The sequence below is a fragment of the Guillardia theta genome (genome assembly GCF_000315625.1).
Source record: "Guillardia theta CCMP2712 unplaced genomic scaffold GUITHscaffold_8, whole genome shotgun sequence".
Lineage (NCBI taxonomy): Eukaryota > Cryptophyceae > Pyrenomonadales > Geminigeraceae > Guillardia > Guillardia theta.
This window is the reverse complement of record NW_005434666.1, coordinates 854748-874041: the sequence shown is the minus strand read 5'-3', so window position 1 is coordinate 874041 and position 19294 is coordinate 854748. Positions and strand designations below refer to the sequence as shown.

Genomic DNA, 19294 nt, shown 5'->3' with positions numbered 1-19294 from the left:
ACACGTCATGCCTAACCAATGAGAGCGGGCAGGTGCCTTCATCTTGGCTCGCAGGAGGGCGATGCTGTAGCGCTCCTCCTCCTCGAACGACTGGCTGGTCCACTGCAAAGAGATTCTGATCCTGAGGAGCGGGTGAGGCTCGTAGTGAGGACAGCTCAACCCGCCACCTCCCCACTCGCTTCGGGTCGCAGCCAGCTGAGTAGGAGAATGCCACAGAGTTGGCTCGCTTCTGCGATGAGTTCATTCCGGTCAGGCGGCCAAACATGCTGGGGAGAGGTCAGATGCATCATGAAGCCAGCAAGCTGTAGCTCACCCCTTCTTGTTGATGATGTGCGCAGAGAAGTCGTCATCGTCATCGCTGTTGCTCTCTTCATTGTCTTGTTCTTCATCGTCATCTCCTTTCAGGTGTCCTGATCAAGACTCAACAAGCATCAGCAGGCGTAGCTGTCTCTCCGCACCTCTTTCGATCTCGTCGATCTCTTTCCGATACTTTTTCATGTACGACGCCAGCTCGGGGTCTGCAAGGTCGTACCACCTGGAGCATGTCGCTCACAACCTTGTCAACTCCGTCCCTTGCACCTGGACAAGTAGTAGCCATCGAGCTCTAGAGTTCGCAGGTTCACGAGAGAGAGGCCGATGAACTCATCTGTGCGGCCTCGGCGGTGGAAGCATTGCACCTTGAAGGCTGTCAGCTGCTGGGATGGTGGTGGAGACTCACATTCAGTCGTTCGGGGAGCTCACTCTGTCGGCACTTGAAGGTGAAGTTTTCACTCCACATGGGGCAGTAATTCTGCTCGATGACCTGAGAACACGGCGATCCTTGAGCGAGTGGGAGCTACCCCAGCAGACTCCATCACCTTCGTCTTGAAGGTTTGACCCTCCCCCAGCGACACCTTCAACATCCTGCAACACCTGAGTGACCCTCCGGGACCAGCACACTCATCGCATACGCGTTGGGTTGCAGCTGCGTCAGGCTGCCGGCTGCCGACAGCATCGGCGGTCCTCGGGACTTCTCTGCTCCCTTCTCCTTTTCCTCACTCTTGGAGAAGATGGGCGAGAGGTTCAGTCCTTCTTCCACGAACACGCGCAGCTTCGAAGTCTCCTTGTATCCCCACGCCACCCAACATCTCACTCGTCCCACCTGACGCTCACACGGTGAGAAGAGCAGGGCACCAGCGAGAGGAGGTGCTCACTGTAGGGAGATCTTGCCTGTCAGGGTCAGTGAGGTTGTACCACCTGCCTTCGCCCTTCTCCCCGAACTGCAAGTCTTGAAAGTCTACTTTACACATCCCGATGAATCTCTTCGACCCCAGGTGCTCTTCTTCCCAGACTTCAACCTGTAGCACCAAGTAAGGTCTCACGGAAGAGGAGCTGGCAACTTACAGTCATCCACTTGATGAAGTTGAACTTCCCTTTGATCTTGTTGAGTTGTAACTGCGACAGTGAAGGGAACGAGAGGAATTGGTCCCATCTCACTTTGTCATACTCCAGCCCTGGAGTCGTCGTGATCAGGTCGAGGGAGATGAAAGGGAGTTCAGTTGCCTGTCGTTGTTCTCAACTCCTTGTAGTTGTACTTCACCACCGCAAAGGGAACTCCAGCAATCTGCGTGTCTGTGGGCGTCAGATGTCGAGCTGCTTCCATTCTGACTGAGATCAGAGCATCTGGTTCAGACAGTATCGAGCAAGACCTAACATCATCATCAGGGCAAGACACGTCCAGCGTTATGTCTTGCAAGACTGCTCACATCATGATCTTGGTAGATGCCATTCTTCCATCCTTGGCTGAAACTCCTTCGACCTTCCTCCCCGCGCTGTCTACCTGCGACATCTGACCTGAGCGCGATGCCGACCGGCGGCAGGAAGAGAGTACCAGGGAGAAGTGCTTCATGGGCATCGACAACCCGACGTGAGCAGCGGAGAGGTTGACCTCGCAAGAGCCGAGCAGGAGCTGCTTCTTGTTGTGCATGACCAGGTAAACGGACACAAGGAGGTTCTGCTTGTCGGCAGTGCTGTAGGGCATGCTCAGCTCCTCGTTCCATTCCCTGGGTCACCGTCAGTGAGCTGCAGGGCTGCAGACCAGCCGTCACGGGTCTGTGAGAGAGTGAAGGCTCTTGGATATCCGCACGGTCTTTCCTGCTTGACTTGTGACGTATCTACATGTTACATCAGTCACAGCTCAAGGCAAGAGGCGCGGAGTTCACATGGCATCCACATCTCGATCGTCGAACTCGGGCATGTTCTTCAGTTTGAAGATCACAACATTCAACATGCTGTCTTGCTGCAAAGGAGGTTCACCATGACGCTGCGTCGCTACGAGAGGCAGAGAGGACCTTGTCTTCGTCGTTGAGAGCGGAAGGGTCGAGGTCCATGAACTCAGCACCGGAAGGAAGGCAGAGCAAGCAGCGATTGAAAGCATTTCTGATCATCCTCGACCATGAGCGGCTGGAGTCTGTCTTCTGGTCTTGTACGTTGCTGACGAATGAAAGCTCTGGCCGCACGCTCGCCTCAGCGTCGCCTTGCTCTTCCTCAACACCTTCCGAGGCCTGGGCTTGTTGGTTGTCCTGCTGTACATCCGCTATCGCAGGGATCTCATCGTAGATGTCAACGTCATCTAGATCTTCCTCTACACGAGGAATCTCTGGTTTGTCGACAGAAGATCGAAACCTCTCAAGCGGTTTTTGCGATGGGAACTTCGGCTTTGAGTTCGGTCGCATCCTAGGGCAGGGTCACTGGCTTCTGTTGGAGGATACCCTCCCCTACTGACCTCTGTCGCACCATCTTCCCTTCCTCATACTCTACAACACTCTTCCTGTACACACTAGAGTTCTCACGCTTGATCCAAAGCTCGCCCTTTCCGTGCCTCCGATCAGCCATGAAGGCTCCTCTATCATGACGTGGTCAAATGCCGAGTCTCACTCTTCTCGTCTCCGCTCTCACTCGTAAACTTCTTCCTGCTCAGCTCGGACATACAGGCCGAGCCCTTCTCGACGTCCTTCCACCCATTCGCCCTCGTACACATCTCCGTTCTCAAACACAATCGTTCCCTGCGGTTCTCTCAGAGGCATCACGACCTGACTGACCCAACTCTGCCCCTTGTCAACCTGCCCATGCCGTCTTCCATGCAGAAATTCTCCCGAGTAGGCCGAGTTGTCACTGTAGCTGCAAGCACAGCTCAGTCTTTGACATGCATCAAAAGCATCTCCGCCATGTCAAGCTTGCACTAACTTCAGTGCTCCTTTGCCGTGGAACAAGTCTTGATCGAACGTGCCTATGTACATCATACCATTCTTCAGCATCAACCGTCCACTTCCTGTCAAGTGACGTGTCACGTGATCCGCTGCTTCTTCAAACTTCTCCCACCGCATTTCTGATGCTCGGCGAACTCGCCAACATACTGTCCTTCGGGAGAGTCGAGCGTTCCGTACCCGTGCATCTTACCATCTTTCCAGTACCCGTTGTACTTGTGTCCTTTCCCCCAGTCTACCTCTCGGAACCCTGGAGCAGCATGTTGTGAGTCTACGATGGCACTGCACGCATGTCAGGCGCGTTCCTGTGAACCCTGCTAGAAACTGCATGTGCGCATGGCTTGAACGAGCAGCCGACTCCTGCCGAGTCAAATCAACCCGATGCTTGCCCTCGTGCTCTCCTTGCTCACCGAGCCCTGAGTGTGATGAGGAGCCTCCAAGTTGTGGGCCTCCATCTCAAAGTCTCCGAGCGCCGGGGCACAGCTCATCCGCTTGTCATCCGGATTCCTGCGGATCCTGTCAGTCTGCTCCCATAAGAGCATGTCACGGTCTCCATGCCTGTACTACCGTAGGGTCTCAGCCTCTGCTATCAGTACAAGCATCCTTCAGTACTGCTGCTCAAACACACTCGGAGGCTCGGACAGGCGCCATGACGGGCGGCGCTTGACCTTCAGCCCACATGTCCGTCCTTTGAACCTTCCCCGCCGGTAGCGGCATGGGGAGAGCCTGGCTGCCTCATCGCATTCCCGGCAGTTGCTTTCCCGGAGTCCCGACTGAGACCTTTACTCAAAGTTAAGCTAAAGTAGTACTCGCATCACAGTTCCACAGCTTGGTGACGGACCACCGGCGCCCGGGCCGTCACAGTGTACTACGGTAGCCCCCGGGCCGGCACGGCGAGCGGCCGGCCCGCCTCGGTACGGTCGGACGGTCCCGGAGCGGGGCCAGCGGGGCCGGCGTCACCACATTACTACCGTAATACTACTTCCGATCAGTGTCGGATCAACGACTCGCGGCTCGACGGCCCGGGCCCCGCCCGGCCGCCCGGGCCCCGGGCCCCGGGCCCCCGGCCCCCGTCCGACGCTCTGGCACTCGGAGGCCGTCAGCTGGCCGGGCGGCGACCCGGACTCGGACGGCGCCAACTGCCGGCCCCGGCGCCGGGGCAGCCGCCGGGCCGCCCGCCGCCGGGGCCCCAGTGCCACTCCGATCGGACTGGGCCGACTGTGCCACGGTGACGCGGCGGCGCCGTCCGTCCGATCTTGGCAGTGAGACTCAGAAAGTCGCGGCCTCACAGAGTCAGGCCCGGGCCGCGCCCAGCCGGCCGCGCGGCTGGCAGAGTCCGAGGGATCCCATAGCCGGGCCCGCCCCGGCGAAGTTTTAGGCTAATTTGAGGATCGGAGGCGTCGTTGGGAAGAGAGCCAAGGGGTTGTCCGAAGAGACGGGGGCCTCGTACCAAAAGCCAAACCAAAAGTTCAGGGGCTCTCGAAAATGAGTACTTTCATTTAAACTATAATATAATAGATTGTTTACACCCCCTCCCCAGGTCTAAAGGACCCCCTATTTTCGTATTTGTGCTTTTCTAACCCCCCCAAACATATCAAGGGGAAGGGTGGTGCCACCCCATGGGAAAAACATGTTGAAAATAGCACTTTCTTTTACTTCTGACCGTAAGCATGGGACGCAAGGTCATCAAATCGCGACATATCAAGTCTGATTGAGGCTCGTGAGGGAAGAGAGGAGGTGTACAACCCACTACCCCACTACCCCATCCTTTGATACAAAACCGTAACTGATTACCAGGTGGGGTTAAAATGGCCTCCTCCTCTAAAAACATTTAAAAATCAAAGAAGCAGAAATGGACCCCAATCCTTTTCCAAGGACCCCCACATGGTTTCGGTACCCCATCACCACCCCACCATAATAGACGGAATGCACCCCCATTTGCTCCAACTGAGCGAACCAGAAAGTACCTACCCCGGCAATCCTACAGTTTTGTACCCTACCCAAGATATCTCACCACCCCTTTCCCTAGTGACTCGTTTACAATGAATGTACACCACCCCCAATTGCGACTCAATCAGGACCAGAGACAACACCGGTCTGAGTTTACCCCACCCCTCCTTTTCAATAAAGACTAGATGCAACAGACGGTTCTATCAGGTACCCCCCTTCAATCGACCCACCCTGTTCTCCATTCAAATTGCAACTACCCCTACCCTCACCTGAACCCTCCTCATGCTCAGAAACCTCTAGGCCCCCTTCCCATCACTTGTACCCACCCCCCCTCCCCCCCCCCGATCCATCTTCACTCACACGTGCCCTTAACCCCCACCCCCTTCTGGATACAAAAACAAACTAGAAGCCCACCCCACCTCCCCTACACCCCCTGCCTTCTACACCCACCCCAGGGCTGGACGATCGCTTCTACACCACCCTACCGGCCCCGAAGGATTTGGTGGTCCAACATGCAAGTGGCAGGAGCTATGCGACACGAGTGTAGCGAGGGAGAGGACGAGGGGAGGGAGCAGCAGCAAGCCAGGGCCCCTTAAGGCATCCAGAAGGACTAAGAGACGAAAGGACAGGCAGGTAGAAAGACGGACTAGAAGGCCAAGAACGCTAAAGACCTTTGACGTGAGGGGGACACAAGTAGTAAGGCAGGACTGTTTGAGGGATTGAGAAGAAAAAATAGAGGAAAGTGCCATGAAGTTTGGACAGCGAATGAGGGCCGAGGAAGCGGCCTGCTTGCTCGGCAATCGGCTGGAACTGGCGGATAGATTTGTGAATTACAAGTGCCTCAAGAAGCTCATCAAGCCGCTGACGGCACAAACCGACTCTGCTTCCCAAGAAGCGCATGAGCAAACTTTCGTTCGAGCTCTTCTCCATGAAATCAACCAGGTATGCTCATCCTTACCCGGGGATGCTATTCTGATCGCTACATTGCAGGTCAACGATTTCTTTGTGAACAAGGAGAGCGAATATTGTGACTACATGACTAACAAGCTCGGGGAGCGAGTGAGGATCCTTGAGGTGAGCACGTGATGACATTTCCAAGAATGGGTCTGAGAGAGTGTTCAGCACAAGAATTTCGGAGAAGAAAGCTTCAGAGCTGATCCAGAGTGCCTGAGGACGTTACTCAACGACATTGCTGCCTTTGCTGTTAAAGTCCAGAATCTTAGGAGATATGCGATTGTGAATGCGTTGGCTGTTGTGAAGATAACCAAGAAGCATGACAAGCACTCCATGGATCCGCTTCAGGTGTCCTGATGGTACTTGATTCCGCCCGGTCTCACTTTGTTTCTGTGTGCAGCCTAAAGTGATCAAGGCTATGGAGGATTTTGCCTTTTTCTCATCGTCTCGCTTTCCAAATCTTCTCAACTCGACAGAGTCTCTGCTGGAACGATTCACAAACCGACCGAAACCTCTCAGTCTGACTCAGTACTCGAAGAGCTGGAGGACTGCGTCCCCTGCTGGTTCAGTCTCCTCCGACGACCTGTCTTCCCCACAAGTTATGACTCCGCTTGGTCCCGGGCAACCTGAACTTAACGATGGAACATCTCTCAGCCTGTGGAATCGGGGCATGCAGGAGGCAGACAATCTGATCAGCAGCAAGCTTCACTTCCAGCCGCTCAGTGATCCAGCGCTCAGACGTTCTGCTGAGTCACAGATGTTGCCGTCCTTCAAGGATTCTGCTTTCATGGGCGGCAAGGCTCACAGCGCGTCAACCAACCATGTTTCTTTCCAGCTGACTGCAAACAGAAACGCTGATGCCTCTCGGTCGTCCCCTGACAGGAACTCGTCCCTGCCCTCGTTGAATTTCTCGTCCCTCGTTGGAAACCAGACAGCAGCAGACATCGTCATGGCATCTTCATCTAAGGTGTTCGGTGGCGACGGCGAGGATTCCACGTTTGCGGATTCACTCCTCAAGAAGAACTCTAAGGTAGAAATCTTGGAGGTGAAGCCGAGATTGAGGAGGAGAAGTTGGGGTCAAGGAGGGAAGCAAGCCCTCGGAGGGCGCCCCCTGCACGACATGGACACAACCATCGTCCCAGTCAAGTTGAGCACAGAGCTGCTGAGGCAGCACTTTGATATGCCTCTCAACGATGCTGCTCGCAAACTCGGGATCTGTGCCACTGCGATCAAGAAGGTGAACGAGCGCATGTACTTGTAATGGTAACCGAGCCTCACTGGTGTGCAGGTTTGCCGCAAAATGGGCATTCGTCAGTGGCCTTTCCAGCGCCTGAAGCCTATTCAGGTGCTTACACTTTGAAATGCTTGTCGTGTGCTGATTCTGATCTCGCAGCGTCGTTTGGCAAAGTTGAGGTCGCAGCCTTCGATGCTTCCTGAAGTTGCCATGGAGCTCGAAGCGCTTGAGGCTCAGCGAGCAGCTCTGTTGGCAGGTCAGGAGATCGACGATGCTGACCTGCCCAAAGATTGAACAAGGAGGAATCCGCAGTGTCCCATTAACAGATTAGTGTGAAATATGAGTGTAGATTGTGAATGAAGATTGATTAGCGTAATTCAATATTAGACGGAGGCTGTTGGCATAATGTTGAGCTGGAGATCATGCCAATCAATTATTCCAAGGGAACTATAGAGTTCTGGAGCATATCAACATCTGGGGAGCGATCATTGAATCGACAACATGGAATGGATCGATTGAAAGATTTCATTTACAATCCAAGCTAACTCCTCTTTCCATAAGTGCTTGGTACTACAAGCATGTCAAGAGAGCCGCTAGATTTAGTGGAAGTCCTGCGCCTTGTGATTAGCCCTCGGACACCACCTCATGCTCGACTTACGCAGTGAGACTTGACACACTTGGGCTTCTCCCACTGGGTCTTGTTGCTCTTGGTGTTCCAGTAGTAGAGCTGGCCCTTCTGAATGATCACAAAAAAACCAGTCAGACAACCACCACAACATCAACAGGATAATATCACCGGGTCCTTCAATTGCTTCCACTTGAGATCAGAGTACATACTGCAGGCATCGGGTCAGCATTGCCACAACATTGGTGATAGGCTGACTGAAGCTTGTCCTTCCTGTGCTCTGCAGTCTCAACTACCATTTCCGTTTCCCTCCTCTGAACTTTGGGCTCAGCTTCAACTGTGAAAGCTACTTTGGTAAGGTGTCCTTGGATGAACTTCAGCCCCTTCTCATCTTCCCCTCCGTTCATCAATCCTTAACTTTGCTTGATCACCAGGAGTTCGGTCATATCTCGAAAAGTGTCATATAGCACATCTTCAACCATTCACATACTCTTCGCTGTACCAACCCTTCGTTGTAGCTCCATCAAGTCATGATGGCTCACCCTCCCTGCTCTCCTTCTCCCCTTCCTTCTGCTTCTTCACCATTCACTGAACTAAATCCCTTCATCCTCTTCCTCCTCTTCCTCCTCTTCCTTCCTTTCCAATCCTTGCTCCCGCTCCTTCTCTTCGCTCTCCTCCGCCCCTTTGCTTTCAGAGCCTCTCATCTGCCAGATGCGAACTTCTAATTGTTCCATGTGCACCCCCACCCCTTAATCCTCAATGTCCCCATTACCCACCCATACTTCTTGAACTCAGATTTTGTGTACCCACCATATGAACTATGAAATAAAATCTGTGTACCCCTTCATTGCTATCATTTTTTCCTCCCTTTACCCGACAAGATAAACTGGGTACCCTTCACTTTGACACCCACCCCATGTCAAAAATTCACGATTGTACCCCTACCTAGTCAATTTGTGATATCAGAGTACCCCTACCCTCAATAATCCCGTCTGAAATGACCCTACCCTACCTACCTCACTTGACTCTTCACGATCACCCGAAGGGCAACTTCTGGGTCATAGGAAGTATCCCAAGTCCTAGTAATCAGCATACCTTGCTACAAGGAGGAGGACCCAGAGGAGGTAGGGTGGTAGGGTATGATGTCGAACTTGATGATGAACTGGTGGGTACGAGTGGAGGAAATTGGTAGGTGGGGTAGTCTCGGGTAGGGTATGGGGGTAGTGACTTGAATAAGTGAGCGAGGCGGGCTGAGTGAGACACGGTGCGTTGAAGTTTGTCACTTGACGCAACAAGAAACAAGAGCAGGTGTGAAAGAGGTGAAGGTGCAGGAGTTTTGAAACTTGAGAGTTGAAGTGAATATGATCGATTATCGATGGGAGTCATTGGAAGCAGTGAGGATCAATCATGAGAAATTCTTGAGATCGAATCTGTTTCATTCATCGTATTTACAAAAACAAATGTACAAAGCTAATGAAGCCAATGCTCAGCTATGGCTGTTAAAGAGGAGAGGCAACGAGCGCTTAAGGTCTTGCCACATATGTCGTCAGAGAGTTCCTCGCACTCAACATCGACGTGGAGAACGAGCTTAGCAGAGAGTGAAATCTCTCGTGCAGCTCCTTCCGACGCGTACTCAGTCTGCACGTCAGCATTCTCCCTTGCGGCGAGAAAGATGCGGCAGATCACCGTGGTGTAGATGTTTGCCTTTGTGCTATTGAGGGAGGAGGAATGTTCGCGGCATTTCTGTGAGAGGCTGCAGAGAGCGCAGAACGCTTCCTTAGACAGAACCACGTCTTCAGCACTGCGGTCCAGGGCAGCCTGCACCACGTTTGCAGCCAGCTGACCAAGGATGGAGACTCCCGAGTTTGACGCGCAAGGCAACAACTTAGTCCAGACGTCCTCGTCACTGAGAGCACGGACACGTTGCGCGGTCTTGGTGAAGGGAACAAGAGCAAGGATGGCGTCCGTTTGAATCTCCGTCTGCTCGACATCAAGGAGGTTCTTGATGATTGCGAGCATCGACGAGGTACAGAACTTTCCTTGCAATTCCTCCGGGGCCTTCGCCGCCATGATCGCAAGGGTGCGGGCTGGCTGTCTCCAGTTGCCTGAGGAATGGTCTGCTGCGATCTTAAGAAGCGCGTCCACGAGTTCAGGATCTTGGATGAGGTTGGAGACAAGCGCTCGGTTTGCAGCAAGTCTGCCAATCGCCATGCTGAGGAACCGTTTCACAGACTCGTCTTCTGTGCTCAGGAGGCAGTCAACGAGAGTCTTCAGTGCGGGATAGGTAGCGAGCTTCCTCTGAAACTCGGGCCTGAGCGCAAAGTTTGCGATCGAGTTGGCTGCCAGACAGAGCTCCTCATGGTCAGACTTGAGCTGTAGCACACGAATCGCAGCATCGAGCGGGCAAGCAGTTCCTGGCCTGACAGCAGCGTTTCCAATGAGGGAAGAAAGCTTGTGTCCCTCGTGGCAATGTGAAGTCCTTTCTCCAGCGAAAATTGAAGTGCAAGGTGCCGCGGATGCACTGGGGGTTTGCGAGACAGGCGGGCAGAAACCAAAAAGAATTCTCGAGGGAGTACCAGAAATGGCCATAGTGTGGAGGGAGGAGAAAGATCAGAGATTAGGAGGAGAAGGAAGTTGGCGAGGAGGAAGGGGAGAGCTTCGACTGAGACGGGGAAGTGGGATGATAGAGGATGAGAGTGTTTGATGTTCCTCGTGCCGAGGCAAATCCTTTGAAATAGAGAGGTGCGGAAAGGTAACGTGATTAGGTAACAGGTCGGTTGGTGTTACAACGTGACGAGAGCAAATATGCTGCCTTATAACATGACTGCTGACAAACGTTTACTCGAAGAGTTTCAGTTTGGAGAGGATTCCAAACATGGTAACGTGGGATTGCTCCTCCAGGTTTAGGTCACGGTGACTGTACCTGTCTGACAACCCCCGACAATGATGCAGTCATGAAATATACCCCTACATTTTCCTACAATATACCCCTCACTTTCCGTGGACAGAAAAAAATTTGGCGTACTACCCGTCCTTCTGGCTCTAAATCCTACAGCCTCCTTCCTACCCCGAAACTTGGGGTCTCATGGGGGGTGGATACAGGGGTGTCTTAACAAGGTCTCCCCAGGTATCATGAGCGCTGACCAGGGATTCACGGACCCCATGACACCACATGACTCGCTGTAGTAAAGAAACCCCGACTATTCTTGGTCGACGGGACTTTCAGTACCAACATTCAAGAGGGTTTATAATTGTACCATTTATGAACAAACACTGTGAATTTACTACCAATCACTTACAACTTGTCTACTACCAAACATATAATTTCCTACCTCATTTCTAATACTCAAGCTGGAACAAACGATACCGGATTACATATATGTTTTTAAAAGCTGATCCGTTCCGTAGCTCCGGCCAGTCACCTACGGTCACCCCGGAGGACTCCGGGAAAAAAAAACTGCCAGTCGTCTAAACTTTACTCAAAGTTAAGTTAAAAGTCAGGCACGTGACCCCCCGGTGACTGACCGAGCCGGGGCCTGGCGCCGATCCGGCACTCACTCGGGCCGTACGCCGCGCTACCGTGATTGTTTACTCTAAGTTAAGTTAAAAATCAGATAAGTAAACTCTTTTAACGTTAGGAACTCAACTTTACAAAGTTTCAATGGATAAAGTTTGGACGCTCAAAGTTTTGAAAAGCGTTGGTGCGATACATTACTGCTCCTCCTCCCATGCTCCCAACATCTTGAACAGAGTCGCCCCCCTCCTCCTTCCTCCTGACCTCCTCGTCTCTGCCCTCGTCGATCTCCTCCTCCTGTCACCCACCTTGTCCCGTGCATCACTGCAGTCTCTGTCCTCCTGATCCAAATCCCCACCCAGCTTCTCCCTCTCCTTCATCCTTGTTATTTTCCCAGTCGCTTGCAGCGCATGCCTGCAGCGTCCCTGCCCTTGAATCCATAGAGCTCTGCATCGCCATGGAAGTCACAGCAAGTCAGCTCTTCTGGCGTCTGCTGGCAGAGAAGCTCAACATCCAGGCAGCAACGGGACCATCCTCGTTCACCAAGTCCTACAAGGCTAAGGAGGAGGCATGGGAACGATTCAAGACGGTGTCAGGGATGACAGGACGGCTAGCAAGCGACTACTCGCTGACTCCAGAGGCTGCAGAGAGCGACCTCGATACCATCGGTCAGGCAGAGATCTCGCCTCGACTACATGATCGTGTGCTGCATGACCCTGGCGTCGACTTCCTGTTTAGCCCCCAGGCGAAAGGGCTGAAGGACAAGATCGAGCGAGGGAAGAAGGCCAGGCAGGAGGGCGGGGATGCGAAGAACTACGGCAGAGGATTCATCTGCAAGCAGTTCGAGACTCTTGACCTGAGCCTCCTGACAATGAAGAAGATGAAGGTGTCGTACAGCCTGACGGAGCTGGACGAGACGTTTGCGCGAGAGATGGAGCAGCTGAAGGAGCTGTCAGTGACTGGACAGAAGCTGACAAGAATTGCTCACCTCCCTCCCTCCCTCGTCTCTCTCAACGCTCACTGCAACTCCATCAGCTCCTGGCCCAAGTTCCAGGCATTCAACTTCCGGCACATAGGTCCCACTAGTTCTCTAGGCTTTTCATCACTCTGCCTCCCTGCCCCTCCTTCATAGCATGTTGTCGTAGCTCTCACCTTCCTCCTCCCCCTCGCGACCCGCAAGCTCTCCCTGCTGGCTGGACTTTCATTGATTCCAAGATCGCTCCCTCTTGTTTTGCGCCATTCCTGACATCAAAGTCTTCCTCCCTCTTGGAGTTTGACCTCTGATATCAGGACTTGGAGGAAACATGATCAACAATCTGGAGGAGCTGGGCCCGCATGCGCAGAACATGCAGTTTCTCACATCCCTCGACCTCTCCTCCAATCGTATCGCAACCATCAGTCAGGTCCGTCCCTGCTTCTACTTCGCATCATTCCCATCGACTTGTCCCTTCCTCACTCTCCTCCAGCTCCAGCCGCTGCAGCAGCTCACCCGACTGTCCAAGCTCCGGCTGCTGGGAAACCCGATCGTCCTCCTCCCCAACTACCGGCAGCGGGTCCTGGCGAAGCTTCCTCTTCTCTCCGAGCTGGATGATAGCACCGTCCTGGAGAACGAGAGGGAAAACAAGAATGCGCTGGTCGAGGAGGGGCGGGAGGAAGCGGAGGGGCAGGAGGAAACGGAGGGACAGGTAAGGCTGTTTGCGTGCTGGTTGTAGTCGTTCAGTCCCACCCAGGAAGCGCTGGAGAGGAAAGAGGACACAGCAAGCAAGCAGCACAAGGATGCAGATGACGGGGACACTGACGACAAGGTGACCTTCGTCCCTCCTCCTTCGACTCTGAACCTTGAATCTCTGCAGTTCAGTCTGGCTCTGACCATCGGGAGGATCGAGGGGCTTGAGAATCCAACACCTTCCCTTCCTGACAAGCCTGAAGGAGGAGGAGAGGAAGGGGAGGAGGCAGAGGTCTCCCCCGAGCAGGTCTTCTACCAGGTGACAGTCCGACGGACCAGGTTCACCTGACGGATTCTGATCATGTAGGAGCACCCTCCTAGTTTCTTCGTCGAAATTCCCTTCCCCTCCTCCCTGCCCCTTCGCACCCGCGAGATTTTGTGGGAGGAAGGAGAAGGCGACTCCGCGATGAATTTTGAGTTCAGCCAGAGGATCGAGCTATCCTCCTCCTTCCAAGTCTTGAATTGGATGCGGTAAGAGCCTCTACCTCCGCGTGTCCTTCGATCTCAATAAGTCCTCCTTTCCTTCCCCATTCGCTATCCTCGCATGTTCTCTTCTTCCCTCCCTCCCTCTTCCCTCCCTCCCTTCCTCCCTCCCTCCCTCCCTCCCTCCCTCCCTCCCTCCCTCCCTCCCCTTCCTTGTTTTTGGCCTCTCGTCCACCTTAACTTCTTTCTTTACAGCTTTGAGGGCCTCGTGGTGGACCTCTACATGAAGAAGCAAGTCTACGTGCCCCCGCCACCTCCAAAGGATGAGGGGGAGGAAGGAGAGCAAGAGCAAGAGGGCAAGGAGGACGAGGAGGGCAGAGAACCTCCCCCCCCGCAGTTTGTCACTAGGAGGATAGCGACGAGCACGATTGCGACTGAAGATCTAGTAACGAAGTCGTCAACGCTCAAGGTGATTGAAGCAGGAGGAGCGGGCGATCAATGGCTGGGGAGATGATGGTTATGGAAGGAGGAGTGAACAAACTTGCAGGTGAAGGCGAGCATGACGATGACGGACGAACACTTTGACACCATCAGGCCCATAGATGACAAGTGGGGGTGAGATGGTAGCGGTCGAGGACTCTGACGAGTCGGGCAGGGACACGGAACGAGCGATTGCCAACATGAAAAGAGCTGAGAAGAAGAAGGAGAACAAGGAGAAGGAGAAGAAAAAGGAGAAGGCGAAGGAAGAGCCCAAAGCGTCCTCGGGCCGTCAAGGTGGCCCCAAGAGCGAAGGAGGGGGGGAGCTTACGGGCAATGCAGGAACGCAGGAGGCTTATGGGGGAGGCAGGCAGCATCACCACAACGTTCACATCGAGTGTCAGCTCGACTTGAATCCTCCACCTGCCCCACCGCAGGAGGCGGAGGAGTGAACTACCACGTCTCCCATCACAAGCTGAGAAAGGTTTCCTTCACTCATCAGTAGAACGGCTTATCATCCGTCCTGGGATCATAATTGAGGTCATAGTACTTGTCCATCGCCTCCTCGTCCTCCTCCCGCGGCCTGTCCATGTCGAACGTCACTGAGTCGGTGTTCTGGCCAAAATGAGGCCCCAGGACCCCCGGGGCTCCTCCAGCCTGAAGGTCTGCGTACCCCCTTGTACCCCAGTTGATGCGGAAGTACTGAACCTCTCCGGTAGCCTGGAAGGTGGTGAGGACAAGAGAAGTCGACGAGGAGAGGAGAGGAGGAGGATAAGGGAGGAGGACAGGAGGAGAGAATGAGAAGCCAAGGGTACCTCGTCTCTGCAAGTTAGCACGTCGTACTCGTTGGCAGCCCCAGGGGAGATGAAACCTGTCTGCAGCTCTCGCGTCCCTCCTCCCGCATCAAACTCTTGGCTGAATCCTGTGTACACCGAGTTCCCCTGGAAGTCTGCAGAGAGCATGCGGTAACCCCTGAGGGAGCAGCGGTATGGCGTGTTTGGCCCGTAGATGGCAAGATTGATATCGCCCTCGTCGTCCGCTCCTGTTCGAGCCATCCTCACGCTGAAGCTTCCCCGTGACTCAGCGTTCTTCTCCTCCAGATCCGTCGGGGCCCATCCAAGTGGCGGGTGAGAGGCGATCATCGCGTCTTGTCCGTTGAAGTCTGGGGGTCCTTCTGGCGGGGAGAGGACGGTCTGTGGGACACGAGCGACATACTCTACAGCATTGACCGCTGGGTTCGGAGCATCAGACATCTGAGGAGGAGGGAGCTTCCTGCATGGCTTGCGGCTCGGATCGATCGAGCCTTGGAACCAGAAGGTATCATACACGCAATCATCGGCTACATTCGATCCCTCTAGCTCCTTCACTTGCCGTGCTTCCCATGCTCTCATCTCCTCGACATTCTTCTCGTGCTCACTCCAAGCCGCCTTCTCCTACATGCCATGTAAGAAGATGCATCGTCGACATTCATACAGCTCCTTGTACAATCTTACCTCCTCCAGATTGCCTTCCGGATGCTCCGAACGCCACTTGTCAGCCCACGCTGAGAACAATTCCACTGGTGTTTGAGCGTGAAGTTGACGGAAAGATGCAGCATGACGTCCAGCCCTTCTAGCAGAGGAGACAAACTGCCTGAGACCCTGCTGCCTCTCCCACCCTCTGCTCGTCCTCCAACCAGTCTGCAACAGACTCCGGTCCCCAGGCTTGTGGAGAACCAGGAGGAGGACGAGAGAGAGGCATGCGAGTGAGGTCAAGGCCCTTCCCGCTGTCGCTAGAGAGGACATGGCGATGCCTCTTCTCTCCTCCCTCCCTCCTCCTGCCAGCAGCCAAGTCGCTCCGCTCACTTCCCTGCCCATCTCTCCTGCATGGCGTGCCCCTTCGGCTACAGTTATTCACCGTTACAACGTTGTTTTTTTCTTCTTTTTTCTTCTTTTTTCGTTTTTTTTGGGTCTCTTGCCCCCCCCCGCCTCAGCTTTTCATTTGCGTCATCATACCGATCCGATCCGATCCGGGCCTCACGATGGCGGGAGGCGAGGGGGCAAGGAAGCTGACATGGCAGACATGGCAGACATGGCAGACATGGCAGACATGGCAGACAGAATAGGATGGGATTATGTGTGTGGAGAGAGAGAGAGCAGTGCAGCATAAGCAGAAGCACACGATTGTATTAGATGTGTTAGTGGAGGTTTCATATAACTGAAGCGGTCAAGAAACGTGTTTTTACTTGTTTGTATGTCTACCTCTGACGGCAGCACTGCAGATGTTCAGGGCTGGAGTTATATCAGCAGGGCGACGACGACAATGAACGGTCTGCTTCCCACGTTCGACGAGAGACAGGGAGGAGGAGCTGGAGGAGGTGGGGGAGGAGGAGCTGGAGGAGGAGGTCGTGTTCCCAGCTATGGCACTGAGCTGTCGGATCATGCGATGAAGGAAGGCGGGCAGGAGAGCATCTCGTCGCCTCTCTCGAGGCAGCGAGTCTTCCGCGTGACGACGCTCGAGGATCAGGACTACGACGCCATTCCTCTGCAGAGATTGAAGAATGTGCTGGGAAGGGATAGCTGGATGAAGCGAGCTGCGATCTGGATCATAGTGGCTGCAATTATCCTCCTCGTCCTCCTTGTCACTGCCTACCTGCACTCAAACGCCAGGCTGCATGTCGCGCTAGAAGGTCTGCCGGCATGTCGGCTGAGGAGATGCTGACGTTTGTTCAGCGTGTGTGCAAATCGACAACGTGGACACCTCGCACAACGATGCCGTGAGATGGTTGAAGATGGAGAAGACGGCTCCAGAGGTGAGAGTAACGAGGGTGCGAGGGTGCGAGGGTGCGAGCGAGGGAGCGAGGGAGAGCCGGGGCAGGGGGGCAGGGAGAACAGAAGAGTGCGGGGGCGCATGGGGGGAGGAGAGAGATAGGGGGAGAGATGTCAACAAGGAGTAAGACAGGGAAAGAGAGTTTCAGTGTCTGTGTATGAAGTGATATGTAATAGGTCACTTCTTCTTTCCCCACCATGAGCCATCCCCTCCCCATCGCCTCCCGGACGAAAGTCACTGACAACCCAAGAAATCCACTCATGTGGAGAAAGAAAGTACCTGTGATGCCTTTGCCCTCCATCCCCAACACACCAAGGTGAATCCTCCCTCTCTCTCTCCCCTTCCTCCCTCCCTCCCTCCCTCCACTCCCTCTCTCTCCTACCCTATTCCGCATACTCCTCTTCCTCCTCCCTACAACTCCGCCAGCAATAGTCTCTCCTCCTCTCCCTTCCTCCACTCGCCGTATCCCGTGCCGGCTGTTTCTGACATACTTTCTCCTCCTCTGCAGTCTACTTCGCCTGCCTGTCAGCCTAGCAACCACCTTGTACATTCAACGAATGCAAGAGAGCAGGTCAAAATGTGATTGTATGGTGAATGAGAACAAGAGGAGGCAGTGAAGGGAGTTGAATCATTCGTTGAGATCGGAGACGATGGGGATTGTGATGATGACGATGACGACGATGACGATGACGATGACGATGACGATGATGATGATGATGACGACGACGACTTTCACATCGCATGACCTGAGATGTTTTCAGGTCTTTCAACGACGATGAGACTCCCGGGCAGGACAAACGAGTCAATCGCCTCAAGTCTCTTCGGCAGGCCCTGCCGGTCGACCTCTACCAATCACCTGCTGTCCGCCGCGTCCTCGTCGACGTCCTCCGGCTGCTCCGGTGGGTGAACGAGGAGAGGAGAGGGAGGAGGAGGGTTGTAGCAATGAAAAGACAGCACAGGGTAAGGAGACGAGCAAGAGAGGAGAATGGGGAGGAGAGGAGAGAGGGAGGAGAAGGGAGGAGAGGAGGAGAGGAGAGGAGAAAACGAGGCAACCAACTGAGTTTGTGCTCCAGCATTGCGCATCGTTCTGGGCTCGTCACGGAGGTCCCTCTTGTCAAAGGCACGGGAGTTCTTGCCGTCGCCTCCCTGCCCGACGGCTGGGGGTCACAGCACAAGGCAGAGAGGAAGCGATTCATATCGCAGATGAACCGATTCGTACGATCCTCCTCCTCCTCCTCCTCCTCCTCCTCCTCCTCCTCCTCCTCTCTCTCTCTCTCTCTCCTCCTCCTCCTCCTCCTCCTCCCCCTCCCCCGCTCATGCAAGGTCACAGGTCGCCTGTACGCGCAAAGGAGCTCAAGTGCCCTGCTCCTCTTACGTTGACATCATGAGGTTTCCTCCTCCTCCTCCTCGTCCTCGTCCTCGTCCTCCCCCTCCCCCTCCCCCTCCTTGTCCTCCTCCTCCTCATTGCACTCTGCAGATATCCTCAGTCGGTCTCCCTCCTCTACTGGGGCTCCTTCTCTCTCCTCAAGTTCCACGGTCAAGGTCTGGCTCCTGCTGCTGCTCCTGCTGCTCCTGCTGCTCCTGACGATCGACCAGGGATTCTCTACTGGCGTAATGGCCTGGTTGCCTACAATGGGTCCTGGGCTAACGGGACCATGAGCGGGCAAGGGATGCTCTTCGACCACTATGTGAGAGGAGGGAGAGGGAGGAGGATGATAACGCAGAGGAGCTGACTGATGCGCAGGGGAAGCGGATATGGACAGGAGAGTTCAGACATGTGAGAGAGGAGGAGGAGGAGGAGGAGGAGGAGGAGGAGGAGGAGGAGGAGGAGGAGGCTGAGGACATGGCAGGGGCGGCCGCGAGGAAGTTTGGGGGACCTCTGGAAGAATTATTGGGCATGATGAGGAGAACAACTAGGACAAATTCATCAGCTCCTCCCGCACTTTCTCGAGGATGCGCTCCTGTAGCCGAGACATCCTGACAACCTGCCGCTAGAAGTCAGCCTCCTCATCCTTATCCTCTCTCCTCCTGCGCTCCCTCCCTCCCTCCCCTTCCACCGTCATCTCTGCCTCCTCCCCTCTCTCTGCCTCATCGTCGCTCCTCGATCTTCCCGCACTCCCTCCCCTCTCGCTCCTCCCAGCACTACCTCCTCCTCTCTCGCTCCTCCCAGCACTACCTCCTCCTCTCTCGCTCCTCCCAGCACTACCTCCTCCTCTCTCGCTCCTCCCAGCACTACCTCCTCCTCTCTCGCTCCTCCCAGCACTACCTCCTCCTCTCTCGCTCCTCCCAGCACTACCTCCTCCTCTCTCGCTCCTCCCAGCACTACCTCCTCCTATCG

The 19294-nt window shown here is 54.5% G+C and overlaps 7 protein-coding genes across 7 annotated transcripts; 3 read left to right on the top strand and 4 right to left on the bottom strand.

Annotated features, from left to right (window-relative positions):
• Positions 1 to 2841: 2841 nt before the first annotated feature.
• Positions 2842 to 3469, bottom strand: GUITHDRAFT_47713 (hypothetical protein; the record flags this gene model as incomplete). Its single annotated transcript, XM_005839591.1, has 4 exons — positions 2842 to 2884; positions 2938 to 3159; positions 3226 to 3310; positions 3361 to 3469. Coding segments are annotated over 4 exons (459 nt in total), but the record flags the coding sequence as incomplete, so codon positions are not given.
• A 2234-nt stretch (positions 3470 to 5703) lies between these two features.
• Positions 5704 to 7759, top strand: GUITHDRAFT_150618 (hypothetical protein). The gene is made up of 6 exons (XM_005839590.1): positions 5704 to 6137; positions 6186 to 6269; positions 6318 to 6497; positions 6550 to 7386; positions 7438 to 7494; positions 7543 to 7759. Exons 1-6 carry the CDS (start codon positions 5943 to 5945, stop codon positions 7675 to 7677), a joined length of 1488 nt encoding a protein of 495 aa, XP_005839647.1. The 5' UTR covers positions 5704 to 5942; the 3' UTR covers positions 7678 to 7759.
• A 223-nt stretch (positions 7760 to 7982) lies between these two features.
• On the bottom strand, positions 7983 to 8415 carry GUITHDRAFT_101827 (hypothetical protein; the record flags this gene model as incomplete). The annotated part of the gene is made up of 4 exons (XM_005839589.1): positions 7983 to 7994; positions 8042 to 8119; positions 8180 to 8219; positions 8267 to 8415. 4 exons carry the CDS (start codon positions 8413 to 8415, stop codon positions 7983 to 7985), a joined length of 279 nt encoding a protein of 92 aa, XP_005839646.1.
• Positions 8416 to 9950: 1535 nt separating this feature from the next.
• GUITHDRAFT_150617 (hypothetical protein) lies at positions 9951 to 10713 on the bottom strand (the record flags this gene model as incomplete). Its single annotated transcript, XM_005839588.1, has 1 exon — positions 9951 to 10713. A coding segment is annotated over exon 1 (599 nt), but the record flags the coding sequence as incomplete, so codon positions are not given.
• A 1266-nt stretch (positions 10714 to 11979) lies between these two features.
• On the top strand, positions 11980 to 14600 carry GUITHDRAFT_101825 (hypothetical protein; the record flags this gene model as incomplete). The annotated part of the gene is made up of 9 exons (XM_005839587.1): positions 11980 to 12598; positions 12813 to 12925; positions 12989 to 13207; positions 13253 to 13327; positions 13376 to 13507; positions 13556 to 13719; positions 13927 to 14140; positions 14219 to 14286; positions 14327 to 14600. 9 exons carry the CDS (start codon positions 11980 to 11982, stop codon positions 14598 to 14600), a joined length of 1878 nt encoding a protein of 625 aa, XP_005839644.1.
• Positions 14601 to 14623: 23 nt separating this feature from the next.
• On the bottom strand, positions 14624 to 16028 carry GUITHDRAFT_161251 (hypothetical protein). Its single transcript, XM_005839586.1, has 3 exons — positions 15642 to 16028; positions 14964 to 15581; positions 14624 to 14868 (listed from the first exon to the last, which is right to left on the bottom strand). The coding sequence occupies exons 1-3, from the start codon at positions 16002 to 16004 to the stop codon at positions 14647 to 14649; spliced, it is 1203 nt and encodes a 400-aa protein (XP_005839643.1). The 5' UTR covers positions 16005 to 16028; the 3' UTR covers positions 14624 to 14646.
• Positions 16029 to 16406: 378 nt separating this feature from the next.
• On the top strand, positions 16407 to 18857 carry GUITHDRAFT_161250 (hypothetical protein; the record flags this gene model as incomplete). The annotated part of the gene is made up of 11 exons (XM_005839585.1): positions 16407 to 16816; positions 16860 to 16939; positions 17133 to 17272; positions 17465 to 17527; positions 17718 to 17855; positions 18030 to 18171; positions 18287 to 18345; positions 18434 to 18498; positions 18553 to 18644; positions 18701 to 18733; positions 18807 to 18857. Exons 1-11 carry the CDS (start codon positions 16450 to 16452, stop codon positions 18855 to 18857), a joined length of 1230 nt encoding a protein of 409 aa, XP_005839642.1. The 5' UTR covers positions 16407 to 16449.
• Between the last annotated feature and the right edge of the window lie 437 nt (positions 18858 to 19294).

Excerpts from the sequence above, each read along its gene's own strand:
- GUITHDRAFT_150618 (XM_005839590.1), top strand. The coding sequence starts at position 5,943 with ATGAAGTTTGGACAGCGAATGAGGGCCGAGGAAGCGGCCTGCTTGCTC. Across the intron at positions 6,270-6,317 it reads AGCGAGTGAGGATCCTTGAG|CACAAGAATTTCGGAGAAGA; the intron begins GTGAGCACGTGA and ends GAGAGTGTTCAG. Across the intron at positions 6,498-6,549 it reads ACTCCATGGATCCGCTTCAG|CCTAAAGTGATCAAGGCTAT; the intron begins GTGTCCTGATGG and ends TTCTGTGTGCAG.
- GUITHDRAFT_161251 (XM_005839586.1), bottom strand. The coding sequence starts at position 16,004 with ATGGGCAGGGAAGTGAGCGGAGCGACTTGGCTGCTGGCAGGAGGAGGG. Across the intron at positions 15,582-15,641 it reads CGGAAGGCAATCTGGAGGAG|GAGAAGGCGGCTTGGAGTGA; the intron begins GTAAGATTGTAC and ends CATGGCATGTAG. Across the intron at positions 14,869-14,963 it reads TGCTAACTTGCAGAGACGAG|GCTACCGGAGAGGTTCAGTA; the intron begins GTACCCTTGGCT and ends ACCACCTTCCAG.